Source organism: Aquarana catesbeiana, linkage group LG06, assembly GCF_042186555.1.
Source record: "Aquarana catesbeiana isolate 2022-GZ linkage group LG06, ASM4218655v1, whole genome shotgun sequence".
NCBI lineage: Eukaryota > Metazoa > Chordata > Amphibia > Anura > Ranidae > Aquarana > Aquarana catesbeiana.
The window spans coordinates 35,659,217-35,678,164 of record NC_133329.1 but is presented as its reverse complement, the minus strand read 5'-3'; the positions used below and the strand labels follow the sequence as shown (position 1 = coordinate 35,678,164).

The following is an 18,948-nucleotide window of genomic DNA, read 5'->3' as shown; positions in this document are numbered from 1 at the left end:
GACATCATCCCCACAACCCTGGCCGGTTGTTGTGGGGTTCTGCAGGCAGGCGCTTATCTGAATCTGGAAGCCCCCTTTAACAAGCCCCCGGATCCCAGTCCCTCCCTATGTGAATTAGTATGGGGTACATTGTACCCCTATCCATTCAACAAAAAAGTTGTCAAAAACTAATAAAAACTCAGAGACAGTTTTTGACAATTCCTTTATAAAAAAAATAAAAAAAAAACAGTAACCCCCATGCGCACCACCAGAACCCGAAAAACAAAAAATATATATATATATAAAAAGAGCTCCACTTGCGAGGACCTCTGGCCACCGAATGCCTCCTCCACCATTTGACAGTTTTTATATAGGTAATGGCTGGCCACCTAGCGATGTTACCTGGTGGCACCGCCCCTTGTGACATCACAGACACAGCATGCACCGGTCCATGACATCACAAAAAGGACGGTGCCACCAGGTGACATCGACAGGTGGCCCCCCCTTACCTATATAAGAACTGTCAAATGGTAGAGGAGGCATTTGGCAGCCAACCTTCCTTGCAAGTGGAGCTCTTTTTATTTTTTTGTTTTTTCAGGTTTTGGTGGTGTGCGGGCGTCATGATTGTCATCGGGGGACACTGTTTTTTTTTACTGTTTAATAAAGGAATTGTCAAGAACTGTCTCTCTGTTTTTATAACTTTGACACTTTTTTGGTGAATGGGTAGGGGTACAATGTACCCCATACTCATTCAAATAGGTGGGGGGGTGAGATTTGGGTCCCCCTTGCTAAAAGGAGTTTTCATATTCCGATAAGCCCCTTCCCGCAGACCCCCAAAACCACCGGCCAGGGTTGAAGGGATGAAGCCTTTGTCGTCTTCAGCACAGGGACAAGGTGTTTCCCCTATGTTGAGGGCAATCTCGGATAAGAGTCTAGTATTGATTTTTGGGGGGCCACACTGTTTTGTTTTCATCATTAGTTGTCATGTTTATTCACATTCAGCTGTGAACCCATTGTTAAGGATGCCGAGGCTGGCTTCCCAGCCCCCTTCTTAGCAACCAGCTATTTGTCAAAAAAACATTGTGGGCCCCCACCCTGTTTTTTGACAAATACCGCATTTAATACCACCAGCAAATCCCTGTTGGTAAATATAGTATGTTTTTTTACTCTCTGGTCCATTTGTTAATTGGACTTAAGAGCTTTTTAACCACTTGCCCACTAGGCACTTAAACCCTCTTCCTCTCAGACCAATTTTCAGCTTTCGGTGCTCTCACATTTTGAATGACAATTACTGAGTCATGCAACATTGTACCCAAATGATTTTTTTGTCCTTTTTTTACACAACTAGAGCTTTCCTTTGGTGGTATTTATTCACAATTTGTTTTTTATTATTGCGCTATAAATAAAAAAAGACCGAAAATTTTGTAAAAAATTCCTAATTTCTGTTATAAAATTTTGCAAATTAGTAATTTTTCTTCACATATTTTGGCCAAAATGTATACTGCTACATATCTTTGGTAAAAATAACCCAAATCAGTGTATATTGTTTAGTCTTTGTGAAAGTTAAAGAGTCTGCAAGCTATGGTGCCAATCATTGAAAATTGATCACACCTGATGTACTTAAGACACTAACAAGCCAGGAAAGTACAAATACCTCCCAAATTACTCCTTTTTGGAAAGTAGACATTCCAAGGTATTTAGTAAGAGGCATGATGAGTTTTTTGAAGTTGTAATTTTTCCCACAATTCTTTTCAAAATGAAGATTTTTTTATATATTTTTATCTTTCACATAATTTTTATATTAACAGGTTATTTCTCTCACACAGCATATGCATACTTGTAACTACACCTCAAAACACATTCTGCTACTTCTCCTGAGTATGACGATACCACATGTGTGAGACTTTTACGCAGCCTGGCCACATAGAGAGGCCCAACATGCAGGGAGCACCGTCAGGTGTTCTAGGGATATAAATTACACATCTAATTTCCAGACTCTCACACACTTTTGAAGGCCCTGGAGCACTAGGACAATGGAAGTGCCCAAAAAAAGACCCCATTTTGCAAAGTAAACACCCCAACGCATAATCTATGAGGCATAATGAGTCTTTTGAACATGTCATTTTTTTTCCACAAGTTTTTGGAAAATGTGGAAAGAAAATGACAAAGCATTTTTTTTTACACAAAATTGTTAGATTAAAAGATATTTCTAACACATAGCATGTACATAGCAAAAATGACCCCCCAAAATACATTCTGCTACTCCTCCGGAGTATGGCGATACCACATGTGAGACTTTTCCACAGCCTGGCCACACAGAGAGGCCCAACAGGCAGGGAGCACCGTCAGGGACATACATTTTTAAATCTAATTTGACTACCTATTACACTTTTGTGAGGCACTGTAGTGACATGGATGTGGCATGGATGAGCATTGATGTGGCATGGACGTGGCATGGATGAACACTGATATGGCACGAATGAGAACTGATGTGGCATGGATGTGGCACGGATGAGCACTGATGTGGCATGGATGTGGCACGGATGAGCATAAATGAGGATGGATGAGCATGAATGAGCCATTTTTGGATGAATGAGCTATGGATGAAGATGGACGAGCCATAAATGGAGCATGGATAGACATGAATGAGGATGGATGAGCCATGGATGGGCACAGATCAGAGCTGTGGGCACTTCAGGTTCAGCCCACAGCACTGCTGCACCCAGCTCCTTCCTCTCCTCACACACTGTACCGATTGGTGTAGGGAGAGGGAAGGAGCTGAACCAGACATGCCCCGGTTTGTTGACAAGTAATCACTCCGTCATTGGACATAGTGATCACGTGGTAAAGGGCCACTGTCATTGTCCTTTACCCAGATACGTGAGGCGCCGGGTTTTGAAGACCCGACAGGCACATACATTCCCGGATGCACGGGGGCGCGTGGGAGCGTCTTTCTGGGAGGACATCATATAACACCCTCCCAGAGTTATCCGACCACGCTGTAGCCGTCATTTGGCTATGGCCCGGTCGGCAAGTGGTTAAATGAAATTTACTTATATTTTTCATTTAGCGGTATGAATTGGACTTAATTTAGCGCATGTGGTAATTTATGAAAATAAGTCACGTGAATGCGTTATCACATGCAGTAAACATTAGTGAATGGACCCCAATAAATGTAAAAATAAATACAATTTTTTACCTCTTGGCCTTGTTATAGGAAGCAAACTTAAACCTTCTGCTCTGTCCATTACAGGTACATAAATCAGAAACATTAGGCTGTGCCCATCTGGGCTTCAGCTCGTAGCTACAAGCAACTTTGTTGAAGCTTTTTAAGTAAGGTTACCAGATTTTCAATATAAATTCAGGGGACAACCTACTGACCACACCCACAAAACCACACCCTCATTTGTAGCCACACCCAAAAATTCACACTCCCTTTTTAACACCCCCTAAAACAATTGGTCTCAGAGATACGCAGACTTTGTAGGTATAAAGACAAGATCGACTGGATGTCATGAGAAGGACAATGATGCGGTGTGCGTAGCATGCAGCAAAACTTGACATTGTGTTAACAGTGGGTGGGGCTTAAAAGAGTATGTTTAAAAAAAAAAAACTGAACCTATGCTGCTATGGGTCAAGAGAGTTTAAAGCATAGCGTACAGGGGTCAGAAATCCAGGGAAGCCCATTTTTGCAGACAAACCTCTCACAATGGGGACTATCTCTATAAAATGGGGACATATGGAAACTTAAAACACCATTCAGCCCCATTTTGGGGAGGTCACACACAGATCATAATGGGAGTGCTGGTTGTCACTTTAAACAAGGCTTCAGAAGACTTCAGCAGCACTTGAAGCTTGCGGGAATCCTGCTGAGGCCTGCTAGATGCTTGATATTGATGCTTCTATTATGATCTTCTCAAATTGGAGCTGAATGAGGGTTTAAAGACTTCAACAAAGTTGTTCAAAGCATAGGTATGGCGTTAGGAATGGCCCGGCAATCTTCTGGGACCTGTGACGTGTCCCAGAAGATTGCAGGGAGGGAGGGGGGAGAGGTGAACATCCACTTCGCGCCGCGGTGCCAGAATAGGAAGTGGGAACTAGGTCCCCCCAAAAAAAAAAAATAATAAATGACATGCCATATGTGGCATGTCAGGGGGTCACGAGTACTTAGAGCAGAAGTTCCCTTTTTGGGTGGAACTCTGCTTTAAGTGAAGTGTTGTTTTACCCTCCTGAGTACAGATTTTCAGTTCAAAGTATATCTGAACCCAAGAACCATAATGTAGTGCAGAAAATACCTTTTCTTGAAATTCAGTATCCTTATCACTGAATATGGAACTGAAATATAAAAAATAAGTTTCTCAGCTACCTTTTGTGAACGCCAATCCCCCACCTTCTGTTCCATTGTAAGAGGAGAAGTCTTATGCCCTGTGCACACGGTCGGATTTTCCGATGGAAAATGTCCGATCGGAGCGTGTTGTCGGAAATTCCGACCATGTGTGGGCTCCATCGGACATTTTCCATCGGATTTTCCGACACACAAAGTTGGAGAGCAGGAGATAAAATTTTCCGACAACAAAATCCGTTGTCGGAAATTCCGATCGTGTGTACACAAATCCGACGGACAAAGTGCCACGCATACTCAGAATAAATAAAGGGATGAAAGCTATTGGCCACTGCCCCATTTATAGTCCCGACGTACGTGTTTTACATCACCGTGTTTAGAACGATCGGATTTTCCGACAACTTTGTGTGACCGTGTGTATGCAAGACAAGTTTGAGTCAACATCCGTCGGAAAAAAAACCTAGGATTTTGTTGTCGAAATGTCCGAACAAAGTCCGATCGTGTGTACGCCCTATAAATCAGGAGAGGAACCTAGAGTGACAACACTGATCCTCCACAGATACATTATGGAACAGGAAGTGTGTTGTTGGCAAGATCACCAGGGAAAAGTAGAGGAAAGGAAACTAATGCAGCCATCACAAATAGTAGTACACAATTTCAAGTACAGTGGATCCTTGGTTTACGAGTAAAGCTGTTAACGAACGTTTTGAATAATGAGCAACTTTTTTTTTTTTAATACTGACTCGGTTTACGAGTGTTGTCTTGCAAAACAAGCAGAATTCAAGCTAATGGGGTGTGCAGTACTGCATTTGGCCAGAGGTGCTGGGGTGCCGGTGACACTCAGAATGGTTGGGAGCTGTTCCGAGCCGTTCGGAAATACTCGGCAACAGTCGGAAATACTTGGAAACACCCGGAAATACTTGGAAACACCCGAAAATACTCAGTTCCCAAGTGTTTCCAAACCTTTCTGAGGGTTTCTGAGATCAGTCGAGCTGTCCTTGAGTATTTCCGAGGCTCTCCAGCGCCCCCCACCTCTGGCCACATGAGGTATTGCATGCCATGGAAGTCAATGCGGAACTAATTATCTTCATTTCCATTGACTTCTATGGGAAACTCGCTTTGATATGCGAGTGCTTTGGATTACAAGCATTCTCCTGGAACAGATTATGCTCGTAATCCAAGGTTCCACTGTATATAATAGTAGTAGTAAAAAAGGATCAAGCACTGTAATTAAGAAAATCCTTTCTACTAATTGTCATGGTAAGTGGCAATGAGCAAATATTTCACCTTCTTTCTTTCTCTGTTCCTTGCTAAGGTCCTTGTCCTTTTGTATTATTAGGATTTCATCAGTTTGTTTGGACGTCATGTATTCCTGAAGCACCGCTTCCGCCTGTAGAGAGTGAACAAAGGCAAAGATGTATTGTAAAATATTGCAGCTATTGGATGACTGGGTCTAACGTCTAACTCTTTTGTTGACAAACCCATTTTTGCGTTTTTCTTGCACGTTTAAAAAACGATTTTAATAATTTTATGCCTGAAGATTAGTTAAAACCCTTAAGCATTATATATTTTCTAAAAGCAGGGACCATGGAGAATAAAATATTGGTACTTCCAGTTTTTTTATTTCACACTATTTGCATAACGGTTTATCAAGCATATATTTTCAGCAAACAAAGTTACATTTAGGGCACAAAAATGGAATATATTACCATGTTTACCATCACATATAAAAGATGAGGTTGGGCTGAGTAAAAAGATACCCAAAAAGTCAAGCCTCGAAATTGAAGATGAATTTTGGTGCCCTAAATTTTCCATCTGGTGGTATCTGGAGCCCCCTTATTATTAAAGGAGACTTCCAGATTAAGTCCTCCACCCACAGACCTCCACACCCACCAGCCATGCTCCTGTTTTTTGAGGGAGAGGAACCTGGTATGGTTCAGGAGGGGGCTGCACGCTCATCCACCCCCCTTTCCTGACCAGCCAGGCTGCATGTTTGGATTAAGGGTCTTGAATTTTGGATTAAGTGTCTGAAATTAAGGTTCTGGATTTTCAGGGGGCCTCCCATGCATTTTATTTGCATGGAGTTCCCTTTAACACTTAGGCGCAGAGCGCACGCAAATATGCTGCCTCTTGATGGCCAGGCCATGGCGCAGAGCGGCCGCATATTTGCATGCAACAGCATCCACAGAGCTGTGCCGAGAGCACACGCCCTGTGCACTCCATGCAAGGTGAGCGGTGGCTCATGAAAACCTCCCGATCGTTGCTTGCGATCAGGAGTTTTCCGATCATGTGACCACTGTGACAGCCAATCACGGCAGTCACATGGTCACAAACCCCACCTCCTGGCATTACAAACCCCTTAAAGGGCCGGTGGGAGTTGACGTCAAGGGTGTTAAATTCCATACTAGACCCAGAGGGGAGGGGGGGGGGACATGCATTTTTTTCTGTGAGATGCCGCTTTAGAAGTTATACCTGACTCAAGAGATCTAGTACGCATATTAGGGGGAATATGTACGTTTTTGTCTTTCTTACTGTAGGATGTGCTATTGCAAAAGTGACATTTAAAAAAGAAGAAAAAATACAGTTTAAATTGCCGAAAATTGTATGCTTGTATGATTTTTTTTTTTTTAAGGATCTGTCAATGAACTGTCATTTACTGGCTAAAATTTCAATTTTTTTCCCTTGTACATGTTAGTGCTACTGCTGCACTTTTTGTACATAATAGAGATGCGCCCCTTCATGAGAAGGATTAGGGAACCCCACAAGGCATGTTATTTAAAAGACTTGTTTCACTTTAACCATATAGAAAATCACTGATCATGGCTGAGTGTATTTTTTTTTTTGTATTGGCTCCCCAAGGCAGTGCTCACCTCCCCATGCTATTTTGTGACACCCTCTTGCCGATTAGCTTAGAATTTTTTTTTTTAAATTTGAAATTTTCACATCCAATTGATTTCAGTGGGGTTCAGGTTCAGAGTCCAAACTACTTTGAAGTTTACCAAACTAGTGTTGGATTGGTCATTGCATGAGCTGTAAATATGCCTTTCCCTTCTTATACAGTTATCTTTATAATTACATACCTTATATTGTTATATTTATTAAAGCTGAGTGAACCTCTGAAAAGTTTGACCAGTTGTGGATAGGCCAAACTATTTAAAAATGACCAAACAGAAACGTTTTGGAAGCTCCGGGCAGGCCTGTCTGATGGGATCATAGGGGTAAAAAAATGGAAATACTGGGACACAGTCTGGGGAAATTAAAAAACACCAACAGCTCCTAGCAGCCATGAAAGCCAGGTGGGGCCTGTTGGCATCCGGAGTCAGGCTGAAGCCTGGAATATACACTATGAGTTTTTTTTTCTTTCAACCCAGAGAGACACTGTACTTACTATGCAAAGTTACTTCAGTGATCACCCCCCGCTCAGCTATTGCGTTTTGGCGGGGAGACGGCCCCCCCAACCAGAACTCTTTGATCAGCGCTCTCCGTCATTGGCTGAGAGCGTTTATCAGGAGTTGGCTGCTGGTTTCAAGCATGCACATCCGACCAAAGCCAGCTTCTGTCGGACGGGCCAGAATACACACCAAGCCAATGCCGGATGTTTTTTTTCTTTTAACCGACTGATGTCTCCCAACATTCGACCCGTGTGTACGGGGCTTAAGGGTGATCAGGGAACACCAGAAGCAGATAAAATTCAGGAATAGTCTTTGGAGCTGCCTTCAGCCTTTCTTCCCCTAGAAGTCCTTTGACAATCTGAGTCACCAAACATAACACTGACATTTGGATTGGACTAATTAAATCCTATCCAAATCTAACAACATCCAAATTTTGGATTCCAGAGGGATGAAGAAGTGCAAGGCAAATATTCCTAAAATTTAAATATTCCTAAATATTCCTACTTTATTAACAGTGCTCCAGAACTGGTAACTGCCACATTGGTGTTCTGATAATGCAACAATGCAATCTGTGATTTTACGATGCATAATGAGTTGTACTTCATGATTAATCCCGAATGATAAGTAATAATAAGTCCACCAACCTTTACTCCTTTTTCTCTTTCACTGCTATATTTTTGTTTTATGGCTTTTAAGTTCTTCTTGAACGTTACATGTCCTCCAGGCACACAGAATTTTCCTTCAGCCAAAGCTTTTTCCAAGCCCGCAGAATGTTTCTTAATAAGAGCCTCGCATTTCTCCCGAGACTTCTCCTCATTCATAACACTAAACTCCATTCTTGTCCTCTTTACAATTTCCTTATAGAATAAAAAATTAAAAAACACGAGTTCCCTTGTCAAACCTTTTGCACTATTTCCAGTTACTAGTTATTCTTGATTAGAAGATCGAAAATAAACTTTAGTTCTTTACACCCACTGCCATTACCTAAACTTTTTGTGGAAAAAAAGCCTAAGGTCTCGTTCACACAGCCTGCACAGAGATGCACAGGTGTTCCATGCATCCCTGTGTAGGCAGTCCCAAGTTGAACAGACACAGACCGGGCAGGGCTTATATACAACATAAAAACTCACCATAAATTCGTTGAGGAATTTCTCATCTGTATCCTTGATCGATCTTTCCAAAAATACCTTTCTAGCTTCCTCTTCGTACTGTGTGCTCAGATCCAGGAACTGGTTGAGTGTTTCAGTGGGCAACACAATGGTCTTCATCCTGTCCTCATAGAGCTTTGTTCCTTCCTCAACGGCCATTTTGTTTTCCTTTTCAGCCAAGGAAACCACCACCTCCTCCAAGCAGGCAACATTAGAGGAGTTTAGAGCTTCAGTGTAAAGATTTGCCAGCTCGCCCAATCCTGAGGAAATTGGAAAAACATGTATGTAGATAAATATATATATATATATATATATATATATATATATATATCTACATACATACACATATATATATATATAGAGAGAGAGAGAGAGAGAGAGAGAGAGAGAGAGAGAGAGAGAGAGAGAGCAGGTTTGCTGTTGTGCCATGTGCCATGTTCTTTCCACTTGGTTATGATAGAGTTGATGGTGCTCCTAGGGATCATCAAAGATTTGCATTTTTTTTATAACCTAACCCTGACTTGTACTTCTCAACAACATTGTCCTTTAATTGTTTGGAGAGTTCCTTGGTCTTCATGGCAGTGTTTGGTTAGTGGTGCCTCTTGCTTAGGTGTAGCAGCCTCTGGGGCCTTTCAAAAAGGTGTGTATATGTAATGACAGATCATGTGACACTTAGTTTGCACACAGGTGGACATCATTTCACTAATTATGTGACTTCTGAAGATAATTGGTTGCACCGGAGCTTTTTATGGGCTTCATAATAAAGGAGGTTAAAGTGGAGTTCCACCCAAAAGTGGAACTTCCACTAATCAGATTCCTCCCCCCCTCCGGTGACACAGTTGGCACCTTTCAGGGGGGAGGGGGGTACAGATACCTGTATATTACAGGTATCTGTACCCACTTCCGGCATAAATAGCCGCAGAATCTGCGGTTATTTACGCCACTTCCTGCTTCCTCCCGCTGCCTGCTGGGAAACACACACAGGTCCCAGAGGCAGCAGGGAGCATCCGTATTGCGCGGCGCGACTCGCGCATGCGCAGTAGGGAACCGGGAAGTGAAGCCGCACGGCTTCACTTCCTGATTCCCTTAACGAAGATGGAGGCGGCAGCACCCGAGGACGGAGAGACGCTTCGGCCTCGGGTGCCGACATCGCGGGCGCCCTGGACAGGTAAGTGTCCATGTTTTAAAAGTCAGCAGCTGCAGTATTTGTAGCTGCTGACTTCTTTCGGCGGTGCTCCGCTTTAATGCATACGCACAGGCCAGTTATCGTTTTTTTTGTTTCTGAAAAATAGTTTTAGGTATATATTTTTCTAATGTTTACACGATTGGAAATGCCTCCAGCAAAAGACTGAGCTTTTGGTCGGAAAATGTGACCGTGTGTATGCTCCATCGGTCTTTTGCTGGCAGAATTCCAGCCAGCAAAAGATTGAGAGCATGTTCTCAATTTTTCAGTCGGAAAAAGTTCTGATCGGAAATTCTGATCGTCTGTACAAATGCCAATGCGCAAAATTCCTATCCATGCTCAGAAACAATTCGACGCATGCTCGGAAGCATTGAATCTAATTTTCTCGGCTCGTCGTAGTGTTGTACGTCACCGCATTCTTGGCGGTCGAAAGTTCCGAGAACTTTTGTGTGACCGTGTGTATGCAAGCCAAGCTTGAGCGGAATTCCGTCGGATAAACCATCCAAGTTTTTTCCGACGGAAAATACGCTTGTGTGTACGGGGCATTAGACTATTGTGTTCTGATCCATCACATATAATTCAGATAAAAAAAAACATTAAACTAAAGGCTGTAATGTAACAAAATAGGTAAAAAGCCAAGGGGGGTGAATACTTTTGCAAGGCACTGTACACTTTAACGTATTTGATGAAAGCTATACATCATTAGATTAACTCACTGTGTCCAGTGACGTCGACTGTGATATCAACTCTCTTAATCTCAGCATTCTTGAAAATGTAGTCACAGAAGAGGGCGCTCTGAGACAGAAATTTCTTACTTAGTCTTTCACCGGGTAGCTCTTCTAATTCCTTAAGTTCTCTTCTGGAGTCAGTTGGTGTTTCAAACACAAAGCATTTCCGTTTCCCGAAATACATCCGGAGGCGACGCCTAAGGTCATTATATTCCTCCTCCTTTGATGATGAACTCTCAGCTTCAGAAAATCAAACAAGAATTGTAGAAGTTATCATTTGTTATTTTAGTTTCCTTACTAAACATTGGTATCAGCTAAATATCCATCATCCCTAGGATTATTTTACTCCGGGCTCCCCTATCCTGTTTGCCATAGCTTCCCCCTCTCCCCGAAGGGTCCTGTACTCACAGTCTATCCTCAGTCTTGATTGATGCTGCCCGAAAAAAGAGTCCTGTAACCTGAGCTGCATTTTATTTGGTGGGGGAGGGGCCATGGATTTAAAGCCTCGTACACACAATCGGACTTTCTGCGGACAAAGCGTAGGACTTTTGTCCGAAGGACGTTGGCCATGAACTTGTCTTGCATACAAACGGCAAAGAATTGTCAGCCAACAAACAAGAAACTGTGTGGTTTTTCAGCTCTTTAGCGCCACCCTTTGGGCAAATTCTGCTAATGTTGTGTTATGGTGAGCATTGCTTCCGAGCATGCGTGTTTGCACTTTGGAGTTTTGTCTGACGGATCGGATAATCCGACAACACACATTTGTTGGCGGACAATTTTAAAGCGTGCTATCCCATTTTTGTCTGCAGAAAATCCGACAACAATTGTCCGATGGAGCATACAAACAGCCTGCCATCACACAATTCCCGGCGGATTATCCGATCGTGTGTACGAGGCTTTAGGGTTCATGCACACTGCAGCTAAAAAAAAAAAGCTGTTTTTACAGGCACTTGAGCTTTTATTTCAACTTGAAGAAGCTTGTACCTTTTTGGGCTCTTTTTTATGTTTTTATTGAGCGTCTTTGAGCTTCTTTAAACTTCTTTGGGCTTTTTTGAGCATAAGTGTTTTTTTCACAAACCCTCCCCTTAGCTCATTTCTTTTTTGGGCACTTATGCCGTGTACACACGACCAGAATTTTCGGCATCAAAGGTCCCACGGTCTTTCCGACGGACTTTCGACGGAAGTTACGACGGAGTTCCGTCGAATAGGACTTGTCTACACACGATCACAACAAAGTCCGAAGGATTTGACTGTGATGACATACGACCGAACCAGAATAAGGAAGTTCGTAGCCAGTAGCCAATAGCTGCCCTTGCGTCATTGTTTGTCCATCAGTACTAGCATACCAACGAACTGATTTTTCGACCGGACTCGAATCCGTCAGAAAGATTTGAAACATGTTCTATTTCTAAAGTTCGTCTGATTTTTCGACAGCAAAGGTCCGATGAAGCCCACACGCGATCAAATTTGTGTCGTGTGTACACGGCATTAGGCATCTTTTCTGCTCGAAAGCTCCTCTCAAAAACACAAGTTTGATGGAGGTTTTTTCTGCCTTCAAGAGCATATGCCTGTAATCTCCTGAAAAAGCCATAATGTGCAAGGACACATTGGCTAACATGGAGGGGGGGGTTCAGGCATAAAAAAATGAGAGCTCAAGAAAGCTCAAAAGCTTGTAGGAGCCGCTTCTTTGAGCTGCAGTGAGCATGAGCCCGAAAGGGATTTTTTATGGAGAGTTTGCTTGTAAGCTGAAAATCAGAGAATAGATGGCAATTTTCAGCATAATTCTTTGGAAATCAAAGGGATCTTCCCAGAGAAGCCATGCACTGCACTAAAAACTGCTATAAAACTAAATTGTGTTGTATGTTGTAGTTCCTCACAACAAGGACCCTTCTCCACATTGCATGTGCTATATACAACACATACTTGTGAGGTTTCCATGCACACTGTAAACTGTCACTTTTTAAAAAAAGTATGAGGACATAACCAGAAGCACATTAATCATGGTACCAACATCCCAATTTTTTTTATTTCAAAGTTAGCAGGGATACGGGACTTTATGGGTGCTCAATCACATAGTACATTTTTTATTTTTTTTAAAACATTAGTATTTATTTGAACATAATTGTATTAAAACTATTTGTACAACCATTTGGTATCATTATTCAGGTGCATTGGATCAACACCACGGTTGTACTTCCGACATGTTTCGCCGTATTCGGCTTCTTCAAAGGAAAGCATGATGAGTTCACTAATAAGGCAAAAAAAAACAAAGTGAAGCTGAAGTCTCAGGGAGCCCATGCTTGGCTGTACAGTTAATTGCAGGTAAAGGGTTTTTTGATAGCTATTCTTAATGCACTGTGTTGAGGTTGAAGTCTCCACTCAAGCCACATCCACTCCAGTCTCCACTCAAGCTTAGAATTAAGGCCAAAAAGTTCTATCTTGGTCTCATCAGACCAAATAATCTTATTTCTCACAATCTTGGAGTCCTTCAGGTGTTTTTTTTAGCTAACTCCATGCGGGCTTTCATGTGTCTTGCACTGAGGAGAGGCTTCTGTCGGGCCACTCTGCCATGAAGCCCCAACTGGTGGAGGGCTGCAGTGATGATTGACTTTCTACAACTTTCTCCCATATCCCGACTGCATCTCTGGAGCTCAGCCACAGTGATCTTTGAGTTCTTCTTTACCTCTCTCAACAAGGCTCTTCTCCCCTAATAGCTCAGTTTGGCCGGATGGCCAGCTAAAGGAAGGGTCCTGGTCGTCCCATACATCTTCCATTTAAGGATTATGGAGGCCACTGTGCTCTTAGGAGCCTTAAGTGCAGCAGAATTATTTTTGTAACCTTGGCCAGATCTGTGCCTTGCCACAATTCTGTCTCTGAGCTCTTCAGGCAGTTCCTTTGACCTCATGATTCTCATTTGCTCTGACATGCACTGTGAGTTGTAAGGTCTTATATAGACAGGTGTGTGGCTTTCCTAATCAAGTCCAATCAGTATAATCAAACACAGCTGGACTCAAATGAAGGTGTAGAACCATCTCAAGGATGATCAGAAGAAATGGACAGCACCTGAGTTAAATATATGAGTGTCAAAGCAAAGGGTCTGAATACTTAGGACCATGTGATATTTCAGGTTTTCTTTTTTAATAAATTTGCAAAAATGTCAACAATTCTGTGTTTTTCTGTCAATATGGGGTGCTGTGTGTACATTAATGAGGAAAAAAAAAATAACTTAAATGATTTTAGCAAATGGCTGCAATATAACAAAGAGTGAAAAATTTAAGGGGGTCTGAATACTTTCCGTTCCCAATATATATATATATGTATATATATATATATATATATATATATATATATATATATATATATATATACGTATATATATATATATATATATATATATATATATATATATATATATATATACGTATATATATATATATATATATATATATATATATATATATATATATAAATATATAGCATTGAGTATATTGGATTGTTATTATTGATATTATTTTTTATTTATTTTTATGGTTGAAGTAGATGGACTTGTGTCTTTTTTCATAACTATGTAACTATGTAACTAAGTATTCCTGGCCTGTCATCTCGTGGACATTGAGACTTCCTACACTGGCATCTGATTTGAGTAAATATCACAGAAAATATATGTAACAGAATAAACTGAAGTAGAATCTTTTTGAGTTACAGGTGTACCTATTTGTTTTATTTATTTAATTATTTTTTGTTTTATTGACATATATTTATTAATAGATTATTTGAGGCCTCCTCACCCCCCTGGCATTTGGTACGTGTGGCCTACAGTAGGTGACCGCGATATTGTTTCAATCTCACCGCATTTCTCGGCGAGATTTGACACCTGCGAGCCCCGTCGCAGGAGCCAGCGCCGAGATGGCTCACTCATCGGGAAAGGAAAACTTTGTTTTCCTTCCGCGATGAGTGACAGGCAGCGCTGACAGCTGTCTGGTATGAATCCTGAGGTGGGAACACCGCGCCAAATTTTAAATGAAAAAAACGGCGTGGGTTCCCCCCCAGGGGCATACCAGGCCCTTAGGTCTGGCATGGATTGTAAGGGGAACCCCCTACACCGAAAAATCGGCGTGGGGGTCCCCCCAAATCCATACCAGACCCTTATCCGAGCATGCAGCCCGGCCGGCCAGGAGAGGGGGGACGAACGAGCGCCCCCCCTCCTGAGCCGTACCAGGCCGCATGCCCTCAACATGGGGGGGTGGGTGCCTTGGGGGAGGGGGGCGCCCTGCGGGGGCCCCCCCACCCCAAAGCACCTTGTCCCCATGTTTATGAGGACAAGGGCCTCTTCCCGACAACCCTGGCCGTTGGTTGTCGGGGTCTGCGGGCGGGGGGCTTATCGGAATCCGGGAGCCCCCTTTAATAAGGGGGCCCCCAGATCCCGGCCCCCCACCCTGTGTGAATGAGTTTGGGGTACATGGTACCCCTACCCATTCACCTAGGGAAAAGTGTCAATATAAAAAAAACACAGTACACAGGTTTTAAGAGTCATTTATTAGTCAGCTCCGGGCTCTTTTTCCGACTTCGGGGGGTCTCCTTCCGACTTCTCCCGGGCCCCGCCGCTATCTTCTTCCAGCTCTATTGCCAGCGAGGGGCCCGGTCTGCTGCCGCTGTCTCGCCGCTGCTGGGGGCTCCCGGATTCCGATAAGCCCCCCGCCCGCAGACCCCGACAACCAACGGCCAGGGTTGTCGGGAAGAGGCCCTTGTCCTCATCAACATGGGGACAAGGTGCTTTGGGGTGGGGGGGGCCCCCGCAGGGCGCCCCCCTCCCCCAAGGCACCCACCCCCCCATGTTGAGGGCATGCGGCCTGGTAAGGCTCAGGAGGGGGGGCGCTCGCTCGTCCCCCCCTCTCCTGGCCGGCCGGGCTGCATGCTCGGATAAGGGTCTGGTATGGATTTGGGGGGACCCCCACGCCGAATTTTCGGCGTAGGGGGTTCCCCTTACAATCCATGCCAGACCTAAGGGCCTGGTATGCCCCTGGGGGGGAAACCCACGCCGGTTTTTTCATTTAAAATTTGGCGCGGTGTTCCCGCCTCAGGATTCATACCAGACAGCTGTCAGCACTGCCTGTCACTCATCGCGGAAGGAAAACAAAGTTTTCCTTTCCCGATGAGTGAGCCAGCGTGACATGCACAGTACCCTGTCGCCGAGAGCCAGCGCGATGCTATCGCGCTGGAAACACAATCTCGCGGTCAGGTACTGTATGTGGACAGACTCCTCCTTTGTGCTGTTTTTTCATTTTATGTATGTTATGGAGCTTTAATATGAGTGTATTATACTTTGTTTATTATTGATTTTGTTTTTTTTCCTTATCAGTGAACTCTTCATGCTTTCCTTTGAAGAAGCCGAATGCGGCAAAACATGTTGGAAGTACAACCGTGGTGTTGATCAAATGCTACATGTATCTGAATAATGATACCAATTGGTTGTACAAATAGTTTTAATACAATTATGTTCAAATAAATACTAATGTTTAAAAAAAATCAAATAAATCTTTTTGTACTATGTGATTGAGCACCCATAAAGTCCCGTATCACCTCTACCTTTGAAATTTGTAAACTGTCACTGTTTTACCATCGCGGCATTGACAGCTTTGAACCTGGATATGCTCAAAGCAGATTCATACTTTGCAGAGTGTTCCCTGATCTTCTTCTAAATCCCCAATATGATGCTGTTTTTTGTGGTCCTGGGATCCCAGCAGAAGCAGGTGAGTTCAGGAACTACAAGAGGGAGGGGGTGTGGTGAGCTTCGGGTGTATGTCACATTGCAAAACTGTTGAAGCAATCTGGGTAATTCTATAAATGGGAGACATGGGGTTTCATACAGTGAGGACGGTAGTGCATGCAAACCTCTGGTCTGGATTTTTTTTTCTAAGATGCTGAAAGACATTCTCATTACCTTCTGCAAGTTGTACAAATATAGCCTATTCTACAGCCATTGTGACACACCTCTGAGGACCCCTCTCATTCAGCATATGTACTGCTAACACCTTATGGAACCTGCAAAAACCTGTGGGCAACCCACCCTCAATTTTCAGAAGTCCTCTTATGGCCTCTGAAAGTGAGAGAAAACTCCCATCTCTGACTTTTACCTATAGGTACTGTAAATATCTCCTAAACATGCACAGTTTAGGAGATATTTACTGTACATGCAGGTGGTGACGTCACGGGTGCATGCGCTCTGAAGGAACGGCCACCCGGGCCATTCCTCCAGAGTCCTGTGTCGTAAGTGGTGGCTCCCACGTGCATGCGCAGGAGTGACGCCTTTGTGGCTCCGGAAACTCACACCAATGGAGTTCGGAAGGTAGACAAGGTAACGATGTCAGCCCTCTCAGCAGTGACAGCGCAGCGCTGGAGGGCTTCACAGTCAGGTAAGTTTTACATAATGTGCCAGTATGCAATGCATTCTTACACATTATGATATTGCCTTGCAGGTTGGAAAAAAAAAAAAACGCACACAGCGGTTTACTATTGTTTTAAGTCATCCAGTAGTGATGAAGATTCACAATGGATTTTTCATAACTAGCAACACTTAAGAAGTTCATCAGTTGTGCTTCAACCCTACTCAGCCTGCCACAGTGGAACTGAGTATGAAAGACTGACTGGTACAAAAGTTCATCTCAGTTAAACAACTACTTGAAACATTTAATGGTTAAAAACATCAGATACAGCCAACATGTTTTAGAAAAAAAAAAGCCCTTCTTCAAAGCTGCAACAGTTGACGTCAATAAAATCACAACAGAATGCACTATGGGACCTGTGTTAATCCCTGATGAAGACTAGTGACTCTTTTATTTCACTAATGGGAGCCAGCTGAGTGCAGTGCCTTTGGGAGGCACTAGTCTTCATCAAGCCTTAACACAAGGCTTTATTGCTATCAGAGAGATAGCAACCAAGGACCAGAACAGAGTCTACTCATACTACATTTTAATCACAGATCTGCTTCAGTGAGGGAAAAATCTCCTTACTGTCGATCCACTGAAACCAATTTTCAGTTCTATCGATTTATCACTAGATACATAGTAGAGCTAAAGATAGGTGATTGGAGTGGATCCCAAAATTTAAAACGTGTTAAATTTGAACTGAATTTCATGAATTTCAATGAACTGTTACAGAATTTCAGTGTTTTTGTGGCAGCTCATTTTCCCAAAGGGTTCTTTTAGAAAAGGAACCAAAGGCTGCTTCTGAGCTTCTGCCTCATATCTGTTTCTGCTGTCCCCTGCACACCCTTAGATTGACTGCCAGTGCCACCAGTTCCCATCCTCCTATTTTAGTTTCCCTCTAGAATTCCATGGAAGAAGTATCTCAGGCTATTTTATTTGGTCCCGTCATCTCACCAGACAGGGCTAACATGAACGTCCCAAACCATTCTATACAATTTTGCATTATTTGCTGCTCTATAATACATCATTTTTGAAGACTGGTTCCAATTTCCACTGATTTCATTTGTGATTTCTGGTTCAGACATCTTGGAGGTAAGAGAGGAAAGACCATTGCGCTGATATCTAGAATAATATTGTGGCCATTGAAACTACGAAATGTGTCATGCATGGGAGGGACGGTCAAATAAATGTCAACATGTTTGAAGGGTTAAAAGTCCACTAAAAAGTCACTTAAAATGATGGAGGCTGCTCCTCTATACCAGGTCCCTGGCAAACCTAATACACATATAAAAAAGATAAAAAAAAGAGAAGGTGCCACCCGTCTAAGTGTAAACCATTTATTATAAGGAAAGACAAATAAAATAATGCACTCACTGCATCAGAGATAAAATCTGCATATCTCAAATGAAAGCTATATGTGGACCTGCTTGTGTAGAGATTGGCAGGAAAGCGGCTGGATGATACAGAGCTTCGCTTGAAGCTGCCGGAGCGCCGTGCAGAGATCAGCAGGCAAGCAGGTAGTATACACGGATGTTAGCAGAATGTGGCCAGGAAGCTACTTGTGAGAGGATAGGAAGTGCTATCAGTCTGAAAGTGTAATGCAAGCTCTCCAGAAATGCTTGGTGGCGGCTTCTGGGAGAATGTCGATTCGGCTACACTCAGCTCAGCTTCGGAATGGGTAGCAGTGAAGCCAGAATATCAGGGGGGCATAGCTACACATTTCAGAGCCATTATCCCTGATGAAGTGGGTG

At 43.1% G+C, this 18,948-nt stretch overlaps 2 protein-coding genes across 5 annotated transcripts in view; one reads left to right on the top strand and one right to left on the bottom strand.

Moving 5' to 3' along the window:
• The window catches only part of LOC141148310 (guanylate-binding protein 1-like), a 1,084,899-nt gene that overhangs the window by 896,947 nt on the left and 169,004 nt on the right, over nt 1-18,948 (top strand). The window lies entirely within an intron of this gene.
• LOC141148309 (guanylate-binding protein 6-like) overlaps nt 1-18,948 on the bottom strand; it is a 291,205-nt gene that overhangs the window by 226,737 nt on the left and 45,520 nt on the right. For 3 of the 4 annotated variants that reach the window (XM_073635617.1, XM_073635618.1, XM_073635619.1), the window contains 4 exons: nt 10,761-11,012; nt 8,844-9,121; nt 8,358-8,570; nt 5,609-5,711 (listed from right to left, as the gene is read on the bottom strand). The exons of the other annotated variant lie outside the window; for it this stretch is intronic. In XM_073635617.1, the coding sequence (XP_073491718.1) occupies nt 5,609-5,711; nt 8,358-8,570; nt 8,844-9,121; nt 10,761-11,012 (846 nt within the window). The remainder of the gene's footprint in view (nt 1-5,608; nt 5,712-8,357; nt 8,571-8,843; nt 9,122-10,760; nt 11,013-18,948) is intronic. 4 annotated transcript variants of the gene reach the window in all.